Source organism: Plutella xylostella, chromosome 27, assembly GCF_932276165.1.
Source record: "Plutella xylostella chromosome 27, ilPluXylo3.1, whole genome shotgun sequence".
Lineage (NCBI taxonomy): Eukaryota > Metazoa > Arthropoda > Insecta > Lepidoptera > Plutellidae > Plutella > Plutella xylostella.
In genome coordinates this window covers 977,751-995,875 of record NC_064007.1, presented here as the reverse complement: position 1 = coordinate 995,875, position 18,125 = coordinate 977,751, and the positions used below count along the sequence as shown (strand labels likewise).

Sequence of the window (18,125 nt, the reverse complement as noted above, 5' to 3'; positions counted from 1 at the left end):
GTTTCCATTGGAAAAAAATCAAGTTTTACAAAGTTAAATTAGCTATATAATATTGTTATTCTTTATTCCAGGCGGGTACGCAACGGTGGGCGCGGCGGCGTTCACGGGCGCCGTCACGCAGACCGTGTCCACCATGGTCATCGTGCTCGAGATGACGGGACAGGTAACTCCACCATCATCATCTAGGCAACAATCAACCAACTATTGCTTCCATCTTCTATAACCATCTTCTATCGTCAAAGCTTAACTGGTAGAAAATGCTGCTAGCATTAAGTTCGCCTTTGTACCATTTTTTAAATAATAATTGCTAGATGTAGTCCTCAGCCCTCATCATCATCTTCCGAGTACAGCATGGTCAAAGTGTTGGAAGTGACGAGTCAGATACCATCATCATCAGACGACCACAGCCAGGCATAGAGGCTACTCCCAATAACACTCTGTCCTCAACCATAGTATCAAAGGGTTTGATATGAGAGGGCAGGTATCATCATCATCATCATCATCATCATCATCATCATCACCATCATCATCAGCCAACAATCGTCCTTATAAACCTCAGTCCTTTAGAGGCAAATGTTAGTCCTTCTTTGCGCAGTCCAATTTAGCATATCTTTTCTAGTGCTTAGTTTTGGATCAATAGACAACATCTGATAGCACCTGAAGTTCAAAGTATCAACAGCTGACATTCCCGCTCCATTCAAGGTACGGTCAGCTGCATAAGTAGCTGTACACTTTTGTACCTTGTCAAATTACCTACATAACCAACTGTCAATGTTTGAATAGGCAGTTGTGAGTTTGACAAGGTACAAATGTGTACAGCTACTTATGCAGCTGACTGTACATATGACATACCTACACATCACATCACCTTACCGTTCTCTCTCAAACTCACAGGTGACTCATCTACTGCCCACGATGGCGGCGGTGCTGGCGGCCAACGCCACTGCCTCCCTGCTGCAGCCATCGTGCTTCGACAGCATCATACTCATCAAGAAACTGCCGTATTTACCTGATCTACTGTCGTCTGCTAGCCGTGAGTGTTGTTGATGTACAGGGTGGGAGTGTTGTTTATACATATAAAGGGTGGTGAAAAGTGGTGTTGTTAGCTGATAGGCGTGTTTTGGCTCGTTGTTACGAATAGGTTTTGTTCAACTATTTTAGGAATCCGGGATAAGACACGTTTTTAAAGAGACCCTGCCCAAATATTTTTATTTAATACTTTATTGCACAAATATAACATAAGTGTACAAAAGGTGGACTGAAAAGCATTATTAACTGTAATCATTAATGTATCAGTCCAGAGTATACTGAGAATTCATATCTGTTACATTCTACTACCTACATACTATACCTACATATTCCTAAACCTTCAAAATAGGTTCAGTAACCTTCAGTATTGACCCGTGACTAATTTGTCACGTCTACTCAATAAAACAAAACACTCCGACGAGGATGGGATTCGAACCCACGCGTGCAGAGCACATTGGATTAGCAGTCCAACGCCTTAACCACTCGGCCACCTCGTCATATGGCCGTTAAGTTGAATCTAAGCATCAATATAGAAAGTGGTACGATATTTTTGTTTTTATTTGTACAACTGCTTATACTAACTTTTCAACTTAGTTATAGAAGTATTAGTTAAAAGTAGGTACCAGCTAAATTAACAATAGGTACATAATGACATAGGCGAGTTACTGGTACTCACACTTATAAATGGAACAACATCAATTTTTATAGCCATTCCTTATCTACAGCAGTTACAATCAGCTGACTATGAAAGAGTTTAACACAGAGTTTAATTGAAATGTTCTCAAGCATAAAATAATTGTTATATTCATCACAATCCATCACACCATCCCTACTGCTGGGGCTCGGGTCTCCTTCCAATGAAAGAAGGGTTTTAGGCCTAGTGGTACTAGTTATTATTCTGTGGCCTAGTCCAATACGCTGGCCTATTACGGGTTGGTGGACCCCAACACGAGCAAGCTTGTGCTGAGAGAGTTAATTTACTATTTACTCATATCTTTTACGTAATTTCCAGGAATGTACGACATTTGCGTAGAAGACTTCATGGTGCGCGACGTGAAGTACATCTGGAACAGAATGACCTTCCAGCAACTAAAGGATCTGTTGAAAGAAAATAAGGTATTACAACAGTATCCACAATGAAAAAACCCTATTATTATGAAAAAATATAATACTAACTCAGGGAGTCAGCTTCCTATGTACCTAATTTAATGAAATTTTGCATCAGCAAAATTGGGCAGGCGGATATATGAACTAGCTTCCGAGCAATTTTCTTCCCTTTCCTATGTAAATATATCAGCTCAGCTGTCTGACACGCACGTTACAGGCTCTGGGGGATCACTATAGCTTACGACCTCAGGATAATCGAGGTTTGGGAGCGGTGCTGAGTTAACCACGACTCTATCTCGTTGCATTATTCGTACCGACTGCATGAGAACTCTTGTTAGTTCGTTTCTCGTACGCTATATAGTATAGCGATCCCCTGCATAGCTTATTGTCAAATGACCAATTGACCATGTGTGAAATACCTATACAATATATTAAAATTATTTTAATATTTCCCCTCATTCCTCCGCAGACAATAAAGAGCTTCCCGCTGGTGAGCAGCCCGGGCGGCATGGTGCTACTGGGCTCCATCCACCGCTGGGAGCTGGTCAAGGTCATCGAGCAGCAGGTCGGCCGCGAGCGACGGCTGCAGGTATACCTACACTGGGGGTTGAGAAGATTGACCGAAAATATCGACACCAATGATTTCAAAAGGAAAGAGACGCCCGTCAGAACATTTTGTCTAAAAAACAAATAACCCGCGCGCTTGCACCCAATTCAAAAAAAATTATGACTAATACCTATATGAGATTTTAAGGCCAGTGTGAGGGTGCCATTTCCTTAGCGGTCGGCCCTGTCCTTACGCTAGTAATATCTAGTCAATGATTGATAGACGATCGATCGTATAGCAGCACAGTGGTTTTACATGTCAACATGTTATGTATCTATAAGGATTTTGGCGGAAAGAGGAGCTGGAGACTGTTCCTACAGTCTCCTAAATTTCTACCTTGTCTAACTCAAAAACCGCCTATCTATTCATTGAACCATTTTAACTACGGTTGGTTAGTTAGACAAGATGCAAAATTTTTCTGGGTGACACATTTCACTCGCGCCTGACCACTCATTTCTACCTAAAATATGCCTTGACTCTATATCTACTGAAATAAATGTAATAATCAATTTTCATCGGTTAATTATGTCCAGCTCAATGCCACTCTTTAAAAGCACAAAAAAATATGACTGTTTTCTAATGTATAATATTAAATAATAAATAAATTATCTTTATTTCCAGACCATAGGTCCAATAAAAAAATGCACATCACAAAAAATAATATTACAAATAATTGTTTGTTGGTGTGCAGGTGGCAGCCCTGTGGCACCGCGAGGCGGAGCAGCGGCGGCGCGAGGAGGCGGCCAAGACGCCGCGCGTGAGGCGACCCAGCCGGTTCGAAGTGAGTATTATACTAATTATAATGATTTACGGGTTCATAATATACTTAATACGTGTCCACCAACCCGCACTTGGCCAGCGTGGTGGACTAGGCTTAAACCCTTCCTTCATTGGAAGGAGACCCGTGCCCCAGCAGTGGGGACGTAATGGGTCGTGATGAATATACTTAATTGATAAAATGGAACAGTAATCAACAACGATTATATATGTCCAATATCTATCAGATCCATATAGTCCTTGGTTATAAATATCAGTTTTGACAAATGACAAAGGTAAATCCAACAAATTTTGGTTACTAATAGGTACCTAGTAGCGGTTAATGCCTTAATCGACTGTTCGTGAACAGTTACATCCCTAAGTGCCAATTTCTACATTGTCGGTTATCTAACCGACAGGGATTGATTTATAAATTAAACGTCATCACCATATAAAATTCATGACAGATGTGCCAAAAGTTATCCACTACTCCCTGGTTACGCTCTAACCGAGAATGGAGAAATTGGCTCTTATTAACCCCAGTTTTTTCATACGCGGTTACATAATAACCAGGGATTAGTTATGGACTTTTGACACATCTGTCAATAATTTCTTATGAAGATGATGATAATTGATAAACTAATCCCTTTCTATGATCTAACCGAGTGTGAATGATGGATCTAGGGCTTATTCTTCTACTGCTAATATTCTCTAACATGGTTATGGTGACTCGCAGGTGACCCCGGCCCCCGACTCGCTGCACCCGCCGGGCGGCGGCATGACGCGCGGCTCCTCGCTCACCACGCAGGACCAGGGCGGGCTTATACCCGGTAAGTCATCTCTTACATTCATCACGATCCATCACGTCCCCACTGCTGGGGCACGGGTCCACCACGCTGGCCTAGTGCGGTTTGGTGGACCCCAACACAAACAAACTTGTGCTGAGGGAGTTGTCGGGTAAGTGGGCAACCCGACTGTCAGTTTTTTTCAATCTCTTCCATTAATAGTAATAATATGTGGAAATACTGGAGAAATTGTACACACGGCCACCCGACCCGAGTCATTCGTCAAGTCGCGCGCCTTAGACTCGCGCGCCACGCGCGAGTTGCCCCTCCCGTATTTACCTACTTTTTTGTCGTCAACTCGCTCGACTGTGAAAATATGTAGAGTCAGCCACAAAAGTTATAATTTTTTATGCTTAAGGTAACTACTTAAGGGTCTGCAAGGGGGAATCGAGGGTTGGCATTGTCATAGAATTATGTAGTAAACGATGCTCTACAACCTTGAAAAAAATCACACAGGTAGCCGAAGAGTCTAGCTAGGTGCTGAATGATTCCAATTCAAGTAAATGATTATGGATAACTGTAAATAAAATTCAGAATATGACGAAAAACCAGAAAATCACACTCCCGTATTGTAACAACTTTGTCGTAATTATTAAGAATTTTCATATGATTTTTATCATATTATAAAGTTAAAGGCTTGGACTAGGCGCTAAATACCTTGTTTTTTAATAAACACACACTTATTTTGTGTAAATTAATCCCAAACTTGAGCAATTTTTTCCCTCAAATCTTCATACAAATATCTATGGCGGCTTTCTGTGTTATAAAATCATAAACACAAGTGACGTTTGACTCAGTTGGCCGCTGGCCTCCAAAGAAGGGTCACGTCGGTTTAGGCAGCACTGACAGCTCGCGATCTTATCGTGTACAGATACAAAATCACTGCACATTGGTTGTCATTGCACTTTTTCAACTTTTATGACACCAACATAATTTGATTTGAAATTGAGGAAGCATAATTCTTCCAGTATATTCAATACATTAAATTAAATTAGATAGTGTGCAATATTCTCGTGACATTACAGTCTCGTAAAGGTCTGATGAGGAGCAGGAATATAGCGAATGGATCTAAGTGATGACAATACGCACGAACATTAGGTTAGGGATCAAAAATACAGTCTCTTGGTGCTGGTTGAGGTATGGTCTCGTGAGGATCTGATGAGGGCAGTAACACGGTGGTGGCTCAATTTTATTTCAAAGATGTTAATAGCTAAAGGCATCGAGTTTAGTTAGGCTATTAAGTATGTTTTTCAGAGAGAGAGAAAGAGATTTTATTTTTCCTCTGGATGTGTTGGGTTTACTGGGTTTACTAAGTTCATTCTGTTAATGGCATCAAGTTGTTATATGTTTATAAGTAATAATTATTTATTAACAAAATGCTGTTGGTTCTCCACGAAAATGTAAAAATAAAAATAAAATAAATAAAAATAAATTCGTAACGTAAAATTGTCAATAACGGAATTTCTTCTATAGACAGTAGCCACAAAAAAAACAAACGATAGATGGCGTGATTTGAAGATAAAGATACATTTATTCGACACATAGACAGCAACAACAAAAAAAATACAGATTTAAAGAAAAGAAACACATACTTATACAAAACAACAAAGAAAAAAAAGAATACACATCAAAATAACTGGAAAAAATATAAGCCCCAATTTACTTGTGTGGGACAGGGAGTACCATAATATTTTTTTTGGGGTACTCCCCATCTATGTGAAATATCAGCTTGATATCTTTACCCGTTTCTGAGAAAAAGGGCGGTGACAGACAGTCAGTCAGACAGACGGACAGCAAAGAGATCCTATAACGGTTGCTTTTTTTCTTTTGACGTTCGAAACCCTAAAATTAAGTAAAAATATTATGCTGCTACCAAAAAATGTACTTAAAGGTATTGAAAAAGCGGTATACAGGCTTATTGATAAGTAGACCTGATCCTTTCAGGAGGTGATAGAGGAAGGCATTTCCAGTCGATTATACCCTATAATGCATTATCCGAAACTTAACCATTTCTAAGATATTTAATATTTAAAGATTTTTTGAATTTTTGCCAAAATTTCATGTTTAAAACCGAAAATAAAAAAAACTAGCCATATTTCAATCCTTTTTTTGTTTGTTTTGAATTAGTAACATCTTAATAAACTTATTAAAATAATCAAATGTGCATTATTTGACTTAAATTAGACACAATACCTCAAAATAGATAAACATTTTTTAAAAATATTCAAAACCTAAAAAGAAATAAGTTAAATTAAAAAAGAATTTCATACAACAATTTTTTGTGCACTTCAGCTTAAAAACATTGTCAACTTATAAGCTTTCAAATGAGACATTTCAATATCAAATCGATTTAGGTATCACAAAGATATGGCCAAAACAATCAGAAAAGGTGGACAAAATTCAACAGAAAAACTAACAAAATTAGCGCAATTTAAAGGTAAAAAGTGTGATGGTTTTCAGTCCTGTTCACTTTAGTATGGAAACCCCTGTTGAGTTTTCTTGACAAGTCCCAATGTTAATGGAAAGTATCGTAGGCGGGGACCAGCAGAGGGTTCACCATTTAGCTGAATGTTACTTAGAAAACGGCCTTGAGTGGCGGTCAAGTTGTTCCCCGCCTGCGATACTTTCCATTAACATTGGGACTTGTTTTCATGTTTTTAGCGTATAGTCGGGTTTTTCGTTTGATTATAATTGTATTTTTTTATTTGTAAATTTTTAGTTGTTTTTATTTTATGAAATTTTACGTCAGTAGTTCATGATCATTTTTTATTTCAATAATTTTGGTGTTGTTATTTAAATACCTTCAATATGCATATTTTTGTAATGTGAAAATCAAGCCCTTTCATTTGATACCTTACACGGCAAAGTTGAATTATTATTTTTTCGATCATCACGTTATGTCCTCTAGAGGGCGCTATGTACATTTTAATGGAACGTCACATAGCCTATAACTATCGCGCCATCAATACGCTTCTAACAATACCTCATACCTACATCAAAATAGAAACTTTGTTGGACATGACTGTGTCTTTTTACCATGGAAAACCAATATTTTTTTTCGCGAATTTGCAAATCTCGTAGAACAAAAGTTGTCCAGAATGACTCCTTGAGTCATCCCCTTTTGGCTTAGTATAGCCCTTTTGCGACACTATGTATTTACTTTGCTTTGTCGTCGGGGTTCAGTTGGCTGGAGGATGCCCGAAACTTATTATCTACACTTTAATACTTGTAGTTACCTTTCTACAAGTAAATACCACATTTGTTTGAGAAAGCTAATCGGGTTCCGAGTATAGAGTAAAGTGGCACCCCTATTAATTTCTACTCTTTCCTGGTGCCTACCAGTGTAAGTAAGAATTATACTTACTTACCCTAAAATCACCCAAAATGTACTTGAACATAATTGTCAATAAAGTTGGCGAGTAAAAGTTTATCGACCCACTGTGCAAACTTACATGTGTGCGTGTCACTGCGTGTGCTGTGTGAAGAGCATTGAAAACCCAAAATTGGCGCGGCACGTCACCCTGTACGGGCCCTTAAAATGCATAGGTTATTTTATAGGACTTAACTTTAAAATAGAATCAGTAATTAATCTCGCTTGGCAAACTGTTCCCTTCGAACACCTCCAAACACAGGAACCATTTTTATTTGTTCGGTCTTTGTTATATTTATATCCTACATCTTACATCTCTGCTTCGAATTAGGCGTAACTAAAACAATGACGTTTTAACCCTTTAAACCGGTTTTTGCAACAAAAACTTGAAGGACATAGCTATGACAGGTAAAATTTGCACACGGGATGAGAGACATAGCAAACTTGGGTATCATGCGTCATAGGTCACATCCCCTTTTGCCTCATTCCGCACTTCCAACATAGGCTTTGTTGTATCTTTATCCCGAAATCAAAGCATCTACTTTAATGGCGACTGTCTAGTCGGTACCTTCTTATGCTAATCAGCCAGGGAGACAATATGTACCCACATATTAAATTTTTTTTTTAGTTTCAATTCGTTTGCATCTGACCGTATTTTACATGGGCTCGCGAGTTGACGATATAAAAAAACAGAAGATGCCAACTCGCGTGGCGCGCGAGTCTAAGGCGCGCGACTTGACGAACGACTCAGAATATCTACCAATTTGAATTTATTTATGTAAAAGTGTTTTATTTTATAAATCAATTTCCATGTCACTATCATGTTCACTCTCTGTTTGAACTTGTTCATCGTCGTCGTCATCCTCATCTTCATCATCGTTTTCATTAACTTCAATTATAAATCTAAGACAAAAACAAATTTATGTTTAATTTACAATAAATTATAAATAAACAATAACATACCTGTCCAATACATCGTCAAATACTCTATCAGATTTATAATATTCGTCTTAATTTTTTATGACATGGTCGTCACAATTTCTCCACTTTTTAGGCGAATAATTAGAGAAAAGCAACTCTAAGTCTTTTATCTCTTTATCTAAGTTAGAGTCAATCGACGTTCTTGCGAGCTCGCCTTTCACGTACCGCCACACAAGTTCAATAGGATTTAATTCCGGGTGGTATAGGGGTAGGCGAAGCACGATATGACCATTTTCTTTCAAAATTTCATCAATTTTGTAATTTTTCTCTGTGTTTTGCTCATTAATTACTTTCATTAAATCACATAAATTTTGGTTGCTTTCCTAGTTACAAGAACTGACAACTGACGCACTGTCATATGGACTCTTCGTCTTTGTTGTTTACTTTTTCGTATCTGACTGCGCAGTACCAACCTTTAGCCGCGTAGCATGACTGATCCGGTACGCTGTTCTACAAGAAGCCCCTATATTGAGACATTACATGATTTGTTGTTTTTAACGTTATTTTGTTGACGAATTATAGATACCTAATAATAATATAATGATAATATTAAAAAGGCCTCAACACTCATCCTAAGACTAATGGTCTCAGGATCAATGATCTCATGTGGGTCGCACTCAAATTATGACAGACTATATAAGACATGTGGCCGCCTCGGCTGCGCGGCCGAGACTGCCGTAACAATGACATGCAGTGCACGCGTTGCCCTTCCCCGCTACCCTCCCGCTACCCGCTGTCGTCTTGGGTACCTCGTCCCCTCCGCGTCTTTCACCCCGCAAGGAGGGTCGCCAAGCAACTTGCCAATCTATAGCATAAGCTTCCCAAAATGACATTGCGGCTGAAGGGCTAGCACGTGAAGTTCTCCGTCGCGCTCGCTTTTAAGGCTGCGCGATATGAGTGAGCGCGATGCAAAACGTTCGTCACGTTTTAATTGCGCCCCGTGCTAGCCCTTTGAAGCTTAGTCGAAGTGATATGCAATTTACGCCAACAATTTTGTAATAATAAATAATAAATAATAAAATAAGACTGGCTGTTCATTTCACGTAGACAAAGAAGGCTAGAAATCCTGTATCCTGTATCTTCACACACGGACAGGAGACACTTTTTAGGCGCCCTTGGAGGCGAGATAAGGCGAACGACGGGTGTTAATGGGATGTCTCAAAGCCGATATTACTTAGGTTTGTTGCGGCAATGTTACAATCAATAAATGCAACATGCGCTGGTTTATTTTCACTCCATAGACTGTGCATATAGTACCTACAATATTTATCTCAGCTATCCAGTTTTTTTAATTAACTAATTTGTCACAATTCCCCCACCAGCCCCCGGCCAACTCTTCCGTCCCAAGTCGATCCTGAAGAAGACCAACTCGTTCACCCTGACCCGGGGGCTCGGGGCCGGGGGCCAGTCCCCCGCGCCCCCCTGTGTCTACACCACCGTCACAGGGGCAGAGACCAGGTATTATCAACAGCCAATAGTTGTCTTATGCATTCATTATTATAAGATTATTTGAAGGAGCTTCGCAAAATTCTGTCTTAGGCTTCCTTCATCCACTCTCTACCGCCTGCCGTGGCACCCTAGTTTACACTATTAGTGGTTTTCACTAGAGATCTCTTTTGCAATCATAAGTAGGTATTTATCTATGTATTCGTTGTATGCATAAAAAAATCACGATTTAGTTGAGCCCAAATGAATAATTCTCAGTAGAACGGGTACCTGCCAACGGAAACTTAACAGAAGTATAATAATCCACCCATGTAACTAATTTGCAGGATCCGAGCGGCATTTGAAGCAATCTTCAAGCGTTCCTCGATGCTACACGACGTGGAGGGCGGCATGGAGCCGCTGCCACAGAGCCCTAGTGTCTACAAGAAAGTCACATTGGTATGTCAACTACTGTAGAAAATTACGCAAATTGGGAGTTTTTCCCCCTAAAATGGGGAGTTTTCCTGTACAAAGAATGAACCCTAAAATTGGGGAGATCTTATTTTAAAGATAATGTTTGAGTGTCTATATCTTATACATAAATATAGTAAATACTTATGTTGATTTATCTGTTGCCCAATATAATAGACTCTGCTCAGCTTAGGGTCGGATGGCCGAGTGTGAGATGTCCCCTTATATTTATATACTTCTACATTGCAGCCCCGCACCCGCACCCTAGAGACGGAGACCCGAGTGTGTCAGTTGTCCCCTCATATTGATTTGTTTCAGCCCCGCGGGCGCGTGTGCCATGTGTGACATGTCCCCGGAGGACCAGCGCGCGTGGGAGACGCTCCAATTGTCAAATATCTATTTCTCTGTCTGTGTAAATAAATCCGCACCCTAGTTTGGAGATGGAAAGTGTATTTATCCATGTATTCCAGCACCGCGAGCACGTGTGTGACATACCAGCTCCAGGTGGCAGATATCTATACATTTATGTAGATATATCGGACAGCTATCAAGCTGTATCGGATAGCTATCACAGGCTCTGCTCAGCTTAGGGTCGGATGGCCGAGTGTCAGATGTCCCCTCATATTTATATACTTCTACATAGCAGCCCCGCACCCGTACCCTAGAGACGGATAACCGTGTGTGAGATGTCACCTTATTTACCTATATATTCCAGCCCCGCGAGTGCTTGTGTGACATGACAGCACTAGGTGACAGATATCTTCATATTTATATATATGCTGTATTGAAGAGTTGATATATCTCGTATTAAAGGCTTAGTTTGGAGACGAAAATCCGTGTGTCAGATGTCCCCTTATTTACCTATATATTCCAGCCCCGCGAGCACGTCTGTGACATGACAGCTCCAGGTGGCAGATATCTATATATTTATGTAGATATATCAGCTGTATCGGACAGCTATCACAGGCTCTGCTCAGCTTGGGGTCAGATGGCTGTGTGTCAGTTGTCCCCACATATTTATTTATCTATGTATTGCACCCGCACCCTAGTTTAGAGACGGAAACCCGAGTGTGTCAGTTGTCCCCTCATATCTGTATATTCCAGCCCCGCGAGCGCGTGTGCGACATGTCCCCGGAGGACCAGCGCGCGTGGGAGGCGCTGCAGATGGCGCGCGAGGTGGACTTCGACCGCATGCTGCATGTGGCGCGGAGGAGGGACACGGTACGTGGAACTATAATCCATTTGTCCTTACTTGGCACAAAAGGAAAACAATCTTTGTGTGTCTTTTATTTAAAAAGTAGTAAAATAAATGGTTTATTTACGAAATTAATCATTATTGCTGGTACGTATTTAATTTTTTGTTTTGTTATATTTTGAAACATAGTTTTTAAACAATTTAAATAATATTAGGTACACACAAAGATTGTTTACCTTTTGTGCTAAGTAAGAATTAATGCAGTATACTTCACTGATGAAGTATTTAAAGAACTCCAAGATATGTAGGTTGACTGGTAGAAAATGCTTTTAGCATTAAGTCCACCTAATTGTACATAATTACTTTTGTATATTGTGCAATGAAGAATAAATAAATAAAGAAATAAAATAAATAAATGTGTCCTAAAGTTAGTAGAGCGGTGGTAGCTCAGTCGGGTAAGCGCCCGCTTCTCACGCAAGAGATGCGGGTTCAAATCCCGGCGCTGACATGTACCAATGAGTTCTTTTAACATAAGTACAATGTATACCATCGCTCTTACGGTGAAGGAAAACATCGTGAGGAAACCTGCATAACTAGACTTAGCACATCTAGATATTATGTGAACCCACCAACCCGCAGTGGACCAGCGTAGTGGGAAATGGTCCAAGCTTAACTAATAAACTGTTCTATTTCAGCATCCTGACGACGATGACTACGAAGACGACAGTCTGTACATGTGCCACATCGACCCCGCGCCCTTCCAGCTGGTCGAGAGAACCTCGCTACTCAAGGTAATGAACGAATGAACGAACGAACGAATGAATGAACGAAGACGACAGTCTGTACATGTGCCACATCGACCCCGCGCCCTTCCAGCTGGTCGAGAGAACCTCGCTACTCAAGGTAATGAACGAATGAACGAACGAACGAATGAATGAATGAAGACGACAGTCTGTACATGTGCCACATCGACCCCGCGCCCTTCCAGCTGGTCGAGAGAACCTCGCTACTCAAGGTAATGAACGAACGAACGAATGAATGAACGAAGACGACAGTCTGTACATGTGCCACATCGACCCCGCGCCCTTCCAGCTGGTCGAGAGAACCTCGCTACTCAAGGTAATGAACGAATGAACGAACGAACGAATGAATGAACGAAGACGACAGTCTGTACATGTGCCACATCGACCCCGCGCCCTTCCAGCTGGTCGAGAGAACCTCGCTACTCAAGGTAATGAACGAATGAACGAACGAACGAATGAATGAATGAAGACGACAGTCTGTACATGTGCCACATCGACCCCGCGCCCTTCCAGCTGGTCGAGAGAACCTCGCTACTCAAGGTAATGAACGAATGAACGAACGAACGAATGAATGAACGAAGACGACAGTCTGTACATGTGCCACATCGACCCCGCGCCCTTCCAGCTGGTCGAGAGAACCTCGCTACTCAAGGTAATGAACGAATGAACGAACGAACGAATGAATGAACGAAGACGACAGTCTGTACATGTGCCACATCGACCCCGCGCCCTTCCAGCTGGTCGAGAGAACCTCGCTACTCAAGGTAATGAACGAATGAACGAACGAACGAATGAATGAACGAAGACGACAGTCTGTACATGTGCCACATCGACCCCGCGCCCTTCCAGCTGGTCGAGAGAACCTCGCTACTCAAGGTAATGAACGAATGAACGAACGATTTATGTTTTTATATCACGAATAAATTGCCTTTATTCATCAGTCAGACAGAGGAGGCTCGTTCCACATTTCACTGTAAGTACATACATTTGTACTCTTGGATAGATAGAAGATTCTGGATTCGATACCGGCTGGGATCTATAGGTTTATCTAACATAGTATTTTTAAAATCTTCATATCAATGAAAGTGAAACTTAAACACAATATAACTCAGTGTACCCTGTTTGCAGACTTGATTCATAATGTTAATTTTAGGTATATTTAATCATGTGTATACTTTACAGGTTCACTCTCTATTCTCGACGCTGGGCGTGAGTCGCGCGTACGTAACGGCGATCGGACGACTCATAGGAGTGGTCTCCTTGAAGGAGGTGAGAAACATAATCATAATCATAGTCATTTATTTTATTTATCAATTTGTAACTAATCATCCACTTCTAGAAAGAGTAGGATTCCAACAAGAATAATCCATTCAAAAATAAATCCACTGCTGGCCTCACAAGGCCAGTTAGGGTCAATGGATCTAGCTGGAGTTAAAGATATCTATATGCTAAAACTACTTATATAAAAACCGTCTACTGCAAGACATAAAACTCTCTCTAATATGGTTATACCGTTACACTATTACAGCCAAGTTTTGAATTAAGATGACAGTTGAAACACTTACTTGTCATGTCTTTCTTTCAGCTCCGCAAAGCCATTGAAGATGTGAACTCTGGAGCCCTGACGGTGGCCAACCGACCGGAGCCGCCCTCTACGCCGCTGCCTACTGTCATTAAGGTAAACATAATAACAAACAAACACACTAACACACAACACAGTGCCTACACTAAACCAGTGCCAGTACAAAAGTGCTATAAATTAGTTATAATTAATTTTATCAGACCTCTCACTCGCTTATATTCCCATTCCGATATGTCATGCGAATAAGGTGTGATGAGAAGATTTTTTATGACTGAGACAAACGTTTCTAACGTCCCAAGATCAAAACTGGAAAGATTTAAGGTCACAGCATACATATCAACTCGGAAAGGGATCGTGATCATGACTGGCGTAATGTAATCGCCTTGCCTCGGGACAAGCTCGGGCGAAAGGTGATACGGTGATGATCCGTTATGTTACGTTTATACGAGTATGTGCTATGTACCTTTAGAAGTAACCTATTCTATTGTACATTGCATATAGGTATGCTTGCTCTATTACTAAACAAAATCCCCTGCAGAACTTGCTTTTGTTGATTTTTTATGGTAAGTATTAATGATGATGATGATATTCCCAGGTCCAAACTTCAGAGCCAGCGCCCCCGTCCGACAGTGAAACAGCGAAACTGACCACCACCAGTGAGAAGTGATGATGATCATGAAGATAAACTGAGTGAGTTTAACAAACTTCGCATTACTGAAGTGACGGTGACACGTACGGTCAGGTGCAAAGAAACCTGACCCCCCTCTCTTACTAACAATGCTTCTGAGGGGGGTCAGGTTTATCTGCTCCATACTGTACAGTCAACTGGTTGATGATTTATGTCTCAGGTCAGAGTGTAGAATGTTGCCCGTTTGTCCAGAAAATAATATATCGACCTCAGCTGTCTGATCTGAATATTCTATCCCTTTTCAACTATTTGTTAGAACTGATGGCTGATGATGAAAAATACTACCAATGTAAGAATGTAAGTTTTATCAATGTCATAAGTATAATCATAGGATCACGTTCAAAAGACAATAAATTGAGATTCTTTATGTAGTTGTTAAAATATTATTATTATTTTGTAATTGAAGCTAGTTACAATTTTCATCAACAGATGGCGATCTATCACTTAAAACTGTCTTGATTTTAGATAACGCAAAATAACAATGGTATACCTATAGCTAATTCAAAATTATGACGTTGAATCTCAGACTGTTTAAAACACCTTTGACTACAGGTCAACTTTCTACCTCCAGGCTAGTAGCGACATCTGGTGGTCAAAATTGTAACTAACGAAGGTTGCTTTTGTTGATTGTGTGGCTGGATGTTATTTGCTTCGTACCTCACAACCGTTAGAATATAATATTTATAATGTATAAGTAGGCAATAAGAAATGCTGGTCCAAATATGTATCTTATTCTTGTGATAATATGAGTGCGTTTCGAATAGACGATACCTATTGCCTTGTTAGCCTCCAACTTCAAAGACATTTTACTATAAATTTGTGACCAAATTACAGAATTTGTAACAATTTTGACAATCTGACGTACCTCAAACGAGGCAAACTAAAATTAACTTTATAAGTAGACATCAATAAAAACAGTAAAATTATTCAGGTGATTTTTCCAAGTAGTAGAATTTAAGTAACTCGGAAAGTGCCCCTGAGTCACCCCCTTTCGTTTAATCCATACTTTCAAGGACATCCTGTATAGCTTAGTAAAAATGTTTTGTCTTTATTTTATGACTAAGGCAGCACAAATAATAATATTACATGAGATTAGAAACTATAAAATGTGAATTTTTGGTAGGTTAACTTGCATGGCGGTAAAATTACATTTTACGACAGTTATACAGTGTGTTGCAAAATGGGTATGCTATTTTTTTGCGAATTTCCAAATTCATAGAACAATCGTTGTTCAGAATGACCCCCTGAGTCACCCCCTTTTGCCTTTTTGCAACACCCTATATATAAAAAAATATACTATAACTAATGTGTGAATTTTGATTGGTGCTAATTGTATACGATTGTTCGAAGAAAGCGAGGTCTGTTTAGCAAAACATGCTTGCCCATTGGAGATTATAATTATGTTATTACAAAGTGTGTAACTGGTTGATATGGACAAAAATAATTATTAAATAGACAAAATATATTAAGGGTTTTTTTCACAATGTCTGGTTAGTGGCTACCTGTGAGATAAAATACATGCTGTCACTGTCAATCAAATAATAACAGAGAGTGACAGCATGTATTTTATCTCACAGGTAGCCACTAACCAGACATTGAGGAACAGGGCCTAAGTATAATTACGTAGTATACACGTGAGCAATGAAAAAGTTCCAGTGACAGCACCAAATTACTCCTAAACGTCAAACGCCGTCTACAATATTTAAGTACATTTAACAGAGCATCAGAATATTACCTAACAACTAAAGACGTATCTGTTTTAATTTGCTGTGCCCGACAGGGTCCATAAAGTTCTTAACTTAATGTATTTAACACCTGTAAAATTTACTTATGGATGCAATAAAAGATTGAGTACTGAGTACCTAATATTTTATTCAAATTAAAATGGTTTTAAAAATGGGGGCCGTTTGGTGGTGCATTTTGTGGGTGGAACTTTAGAAAACCAATTCAGTATTTTTTATATTTATAAGTACACAATAATACTTCCCTCTTGATTTACGAAAATTGATAAAATATCCCTAACTCAAGGCTTGTGATGAAATTCTAAATCATTCCAAATCTTGTTATAGTTAGTTTTAAGATTATAATGTTAATTAAATCTACTTTAAGGCACAAATTTTTAGTGATATTGATATTGTACAACCTAAATATTTCTTCAAATATTAAATTATAACCCTTTTAGGTATTCAATAAGTAGATAAATTCTTATAATATACTTACCTAAGTAATTGTATTTTTATGATCATTCATCATTTAAAAGTAGAGTTTTTTTATGGTGGTGCCATTTTTATTTATTAAGATTTAACTCATATTTTGTTGTGCCATAGAAGGTCGATTTAGAAAGAAGTCAAGGCAATATTTATTTTTCTATGTTATATTTTACATTTTTGATATTTCAGTCGCAAATTTTTATAATATACAATACAAAAATTTTCACAAAATAATGGTTGTGATATGAAATGGAACATATTTTTTTTTATATACATAGATATAAATATCCGTCCCAGAAAATACGTATGTAAAATTAAAACTCTTCATAAATGATTTACTTCTGAAAACGGTGTGTGAAAAATCATATTTAAATATTTAGTTGAATTGAAACATTAATATGATATATTTTTATAGGTACCTTAGTGAGATTGGTTCTTTGTATCCTAAAATTCTGTGATGTATTTATTTATTGTATCATTGGTGTGTACGAGTGTTGCTATCTGGTCAAATCATGTAAGTATAGGGTGAGACTTTATCATTGACGATCCGGTTGCCAGGTCAACGTACCCGACGTAATGAGAAACATTTTTTTCTAATCACGTAAAATAAACGGGAAGTACGTCATTGATAAAATTTCACCCCATAGATATTTTTTGCTATTTTCGACTCGAAACTTGAAATTTTTAGGTTGGCCCTTTAAAGATATATTAACTGTAAGCTTTACAATCTGAATGTTGTTTTGTTAAATCAAGTAAAAGATTCATTCACGTCTACTAAGATTTATGGTTTTATTTTCATCTCCTCGTTATAAAACTATAAACATGCTAACGCACATATGTTCAAATTATAAACGATCTTATGTGCATTAATTTATTTTAAAAAATATTATGACGTTTTTTTAACAAACTATTTACACTTTTTTAAAGAAGTTATTTTGAATTTTAACTACTTAGCTATATACATTTTTTTTAATTAAATACACTAATAATAGAAAACTTATATTTAACTAGATGTATATATTTACAAATGTTAGTGGCGCTCTTCTGTTGCACCCC

At 38.8% G+C, this 18,125-nt stretch overlaps 1 protein-coding gene and 1 non-coding gene across 2 annotated transcripts in view; one reads left to right on the top strand and one right to left on the bottom strand.

The window, feature by feature from the left end:
* LOC105388659 (chloride channel protein 2) overlaps window positions 1-17,849 on the top strand; it is a 66,785-nt gene extending 48,936 nt beyond the window's left edge. Inside the window, exons 13-26 of the mRNA XM_048630936.1 lie at window positions 72-163; window positions 895-1,033; window positions 2,042-2,145; window positions 2,606-2,725; window positions 3,435-3,524; window positions 4,236-4,329; window positions 10,018-10,153; window positions 10,468-10,579; window positions 11,696-11,812; window positions 12,482-12,577; window positions 13,772-13,858; window positions 14,175-14,267; window positions 14,767-14,903; window positions 14,987-17,849. Coding sequence (XP_048486893.1) covers window positions 72-163; window positions 895-1,033; window positions 2,042-2,145; window positions 2,606-2,725; window positions 3,435-3,524; window positions 4,236-4,329; window positions 10,018-10,153; window positions 10,468-10,579; window positions 11,696-11,812; window positions 12,482-12,577; window positions 13,772-13,858; window positions 14,175-14,267; window positions 14,767-14,838 — 1,352 coding nt within the window. The 3' untranslated portion in view covers window positions 14,839-14,903; window positions 14,987-17,849. The remainder of the gene's footprint in view (window positions 1-71; window positions 164-894; window positions 1,034-2,041; window positions 2,146-2,605; window positions 2,726-3,434; window positions 3,525-4,235; window positions 4,330-10,017; window positions 10,154-10,467; window positions 10,580-11,695; window positions 11,813-12,481; window positions 12,578-13,771; window positions 13,859-14,174; window positions 14,268-14,766; window positions 14,904-14,986) is intronic.
* Trnas-gcu lies at window positions 1,445-1,526 on the bottom strand. The gene has a single exon. It is a non-coding gene; the product is annotated as a tRNA-Ser (tRNA).
* Window positions 17,850-18,125: the final 276 nt, after the last annotated feature.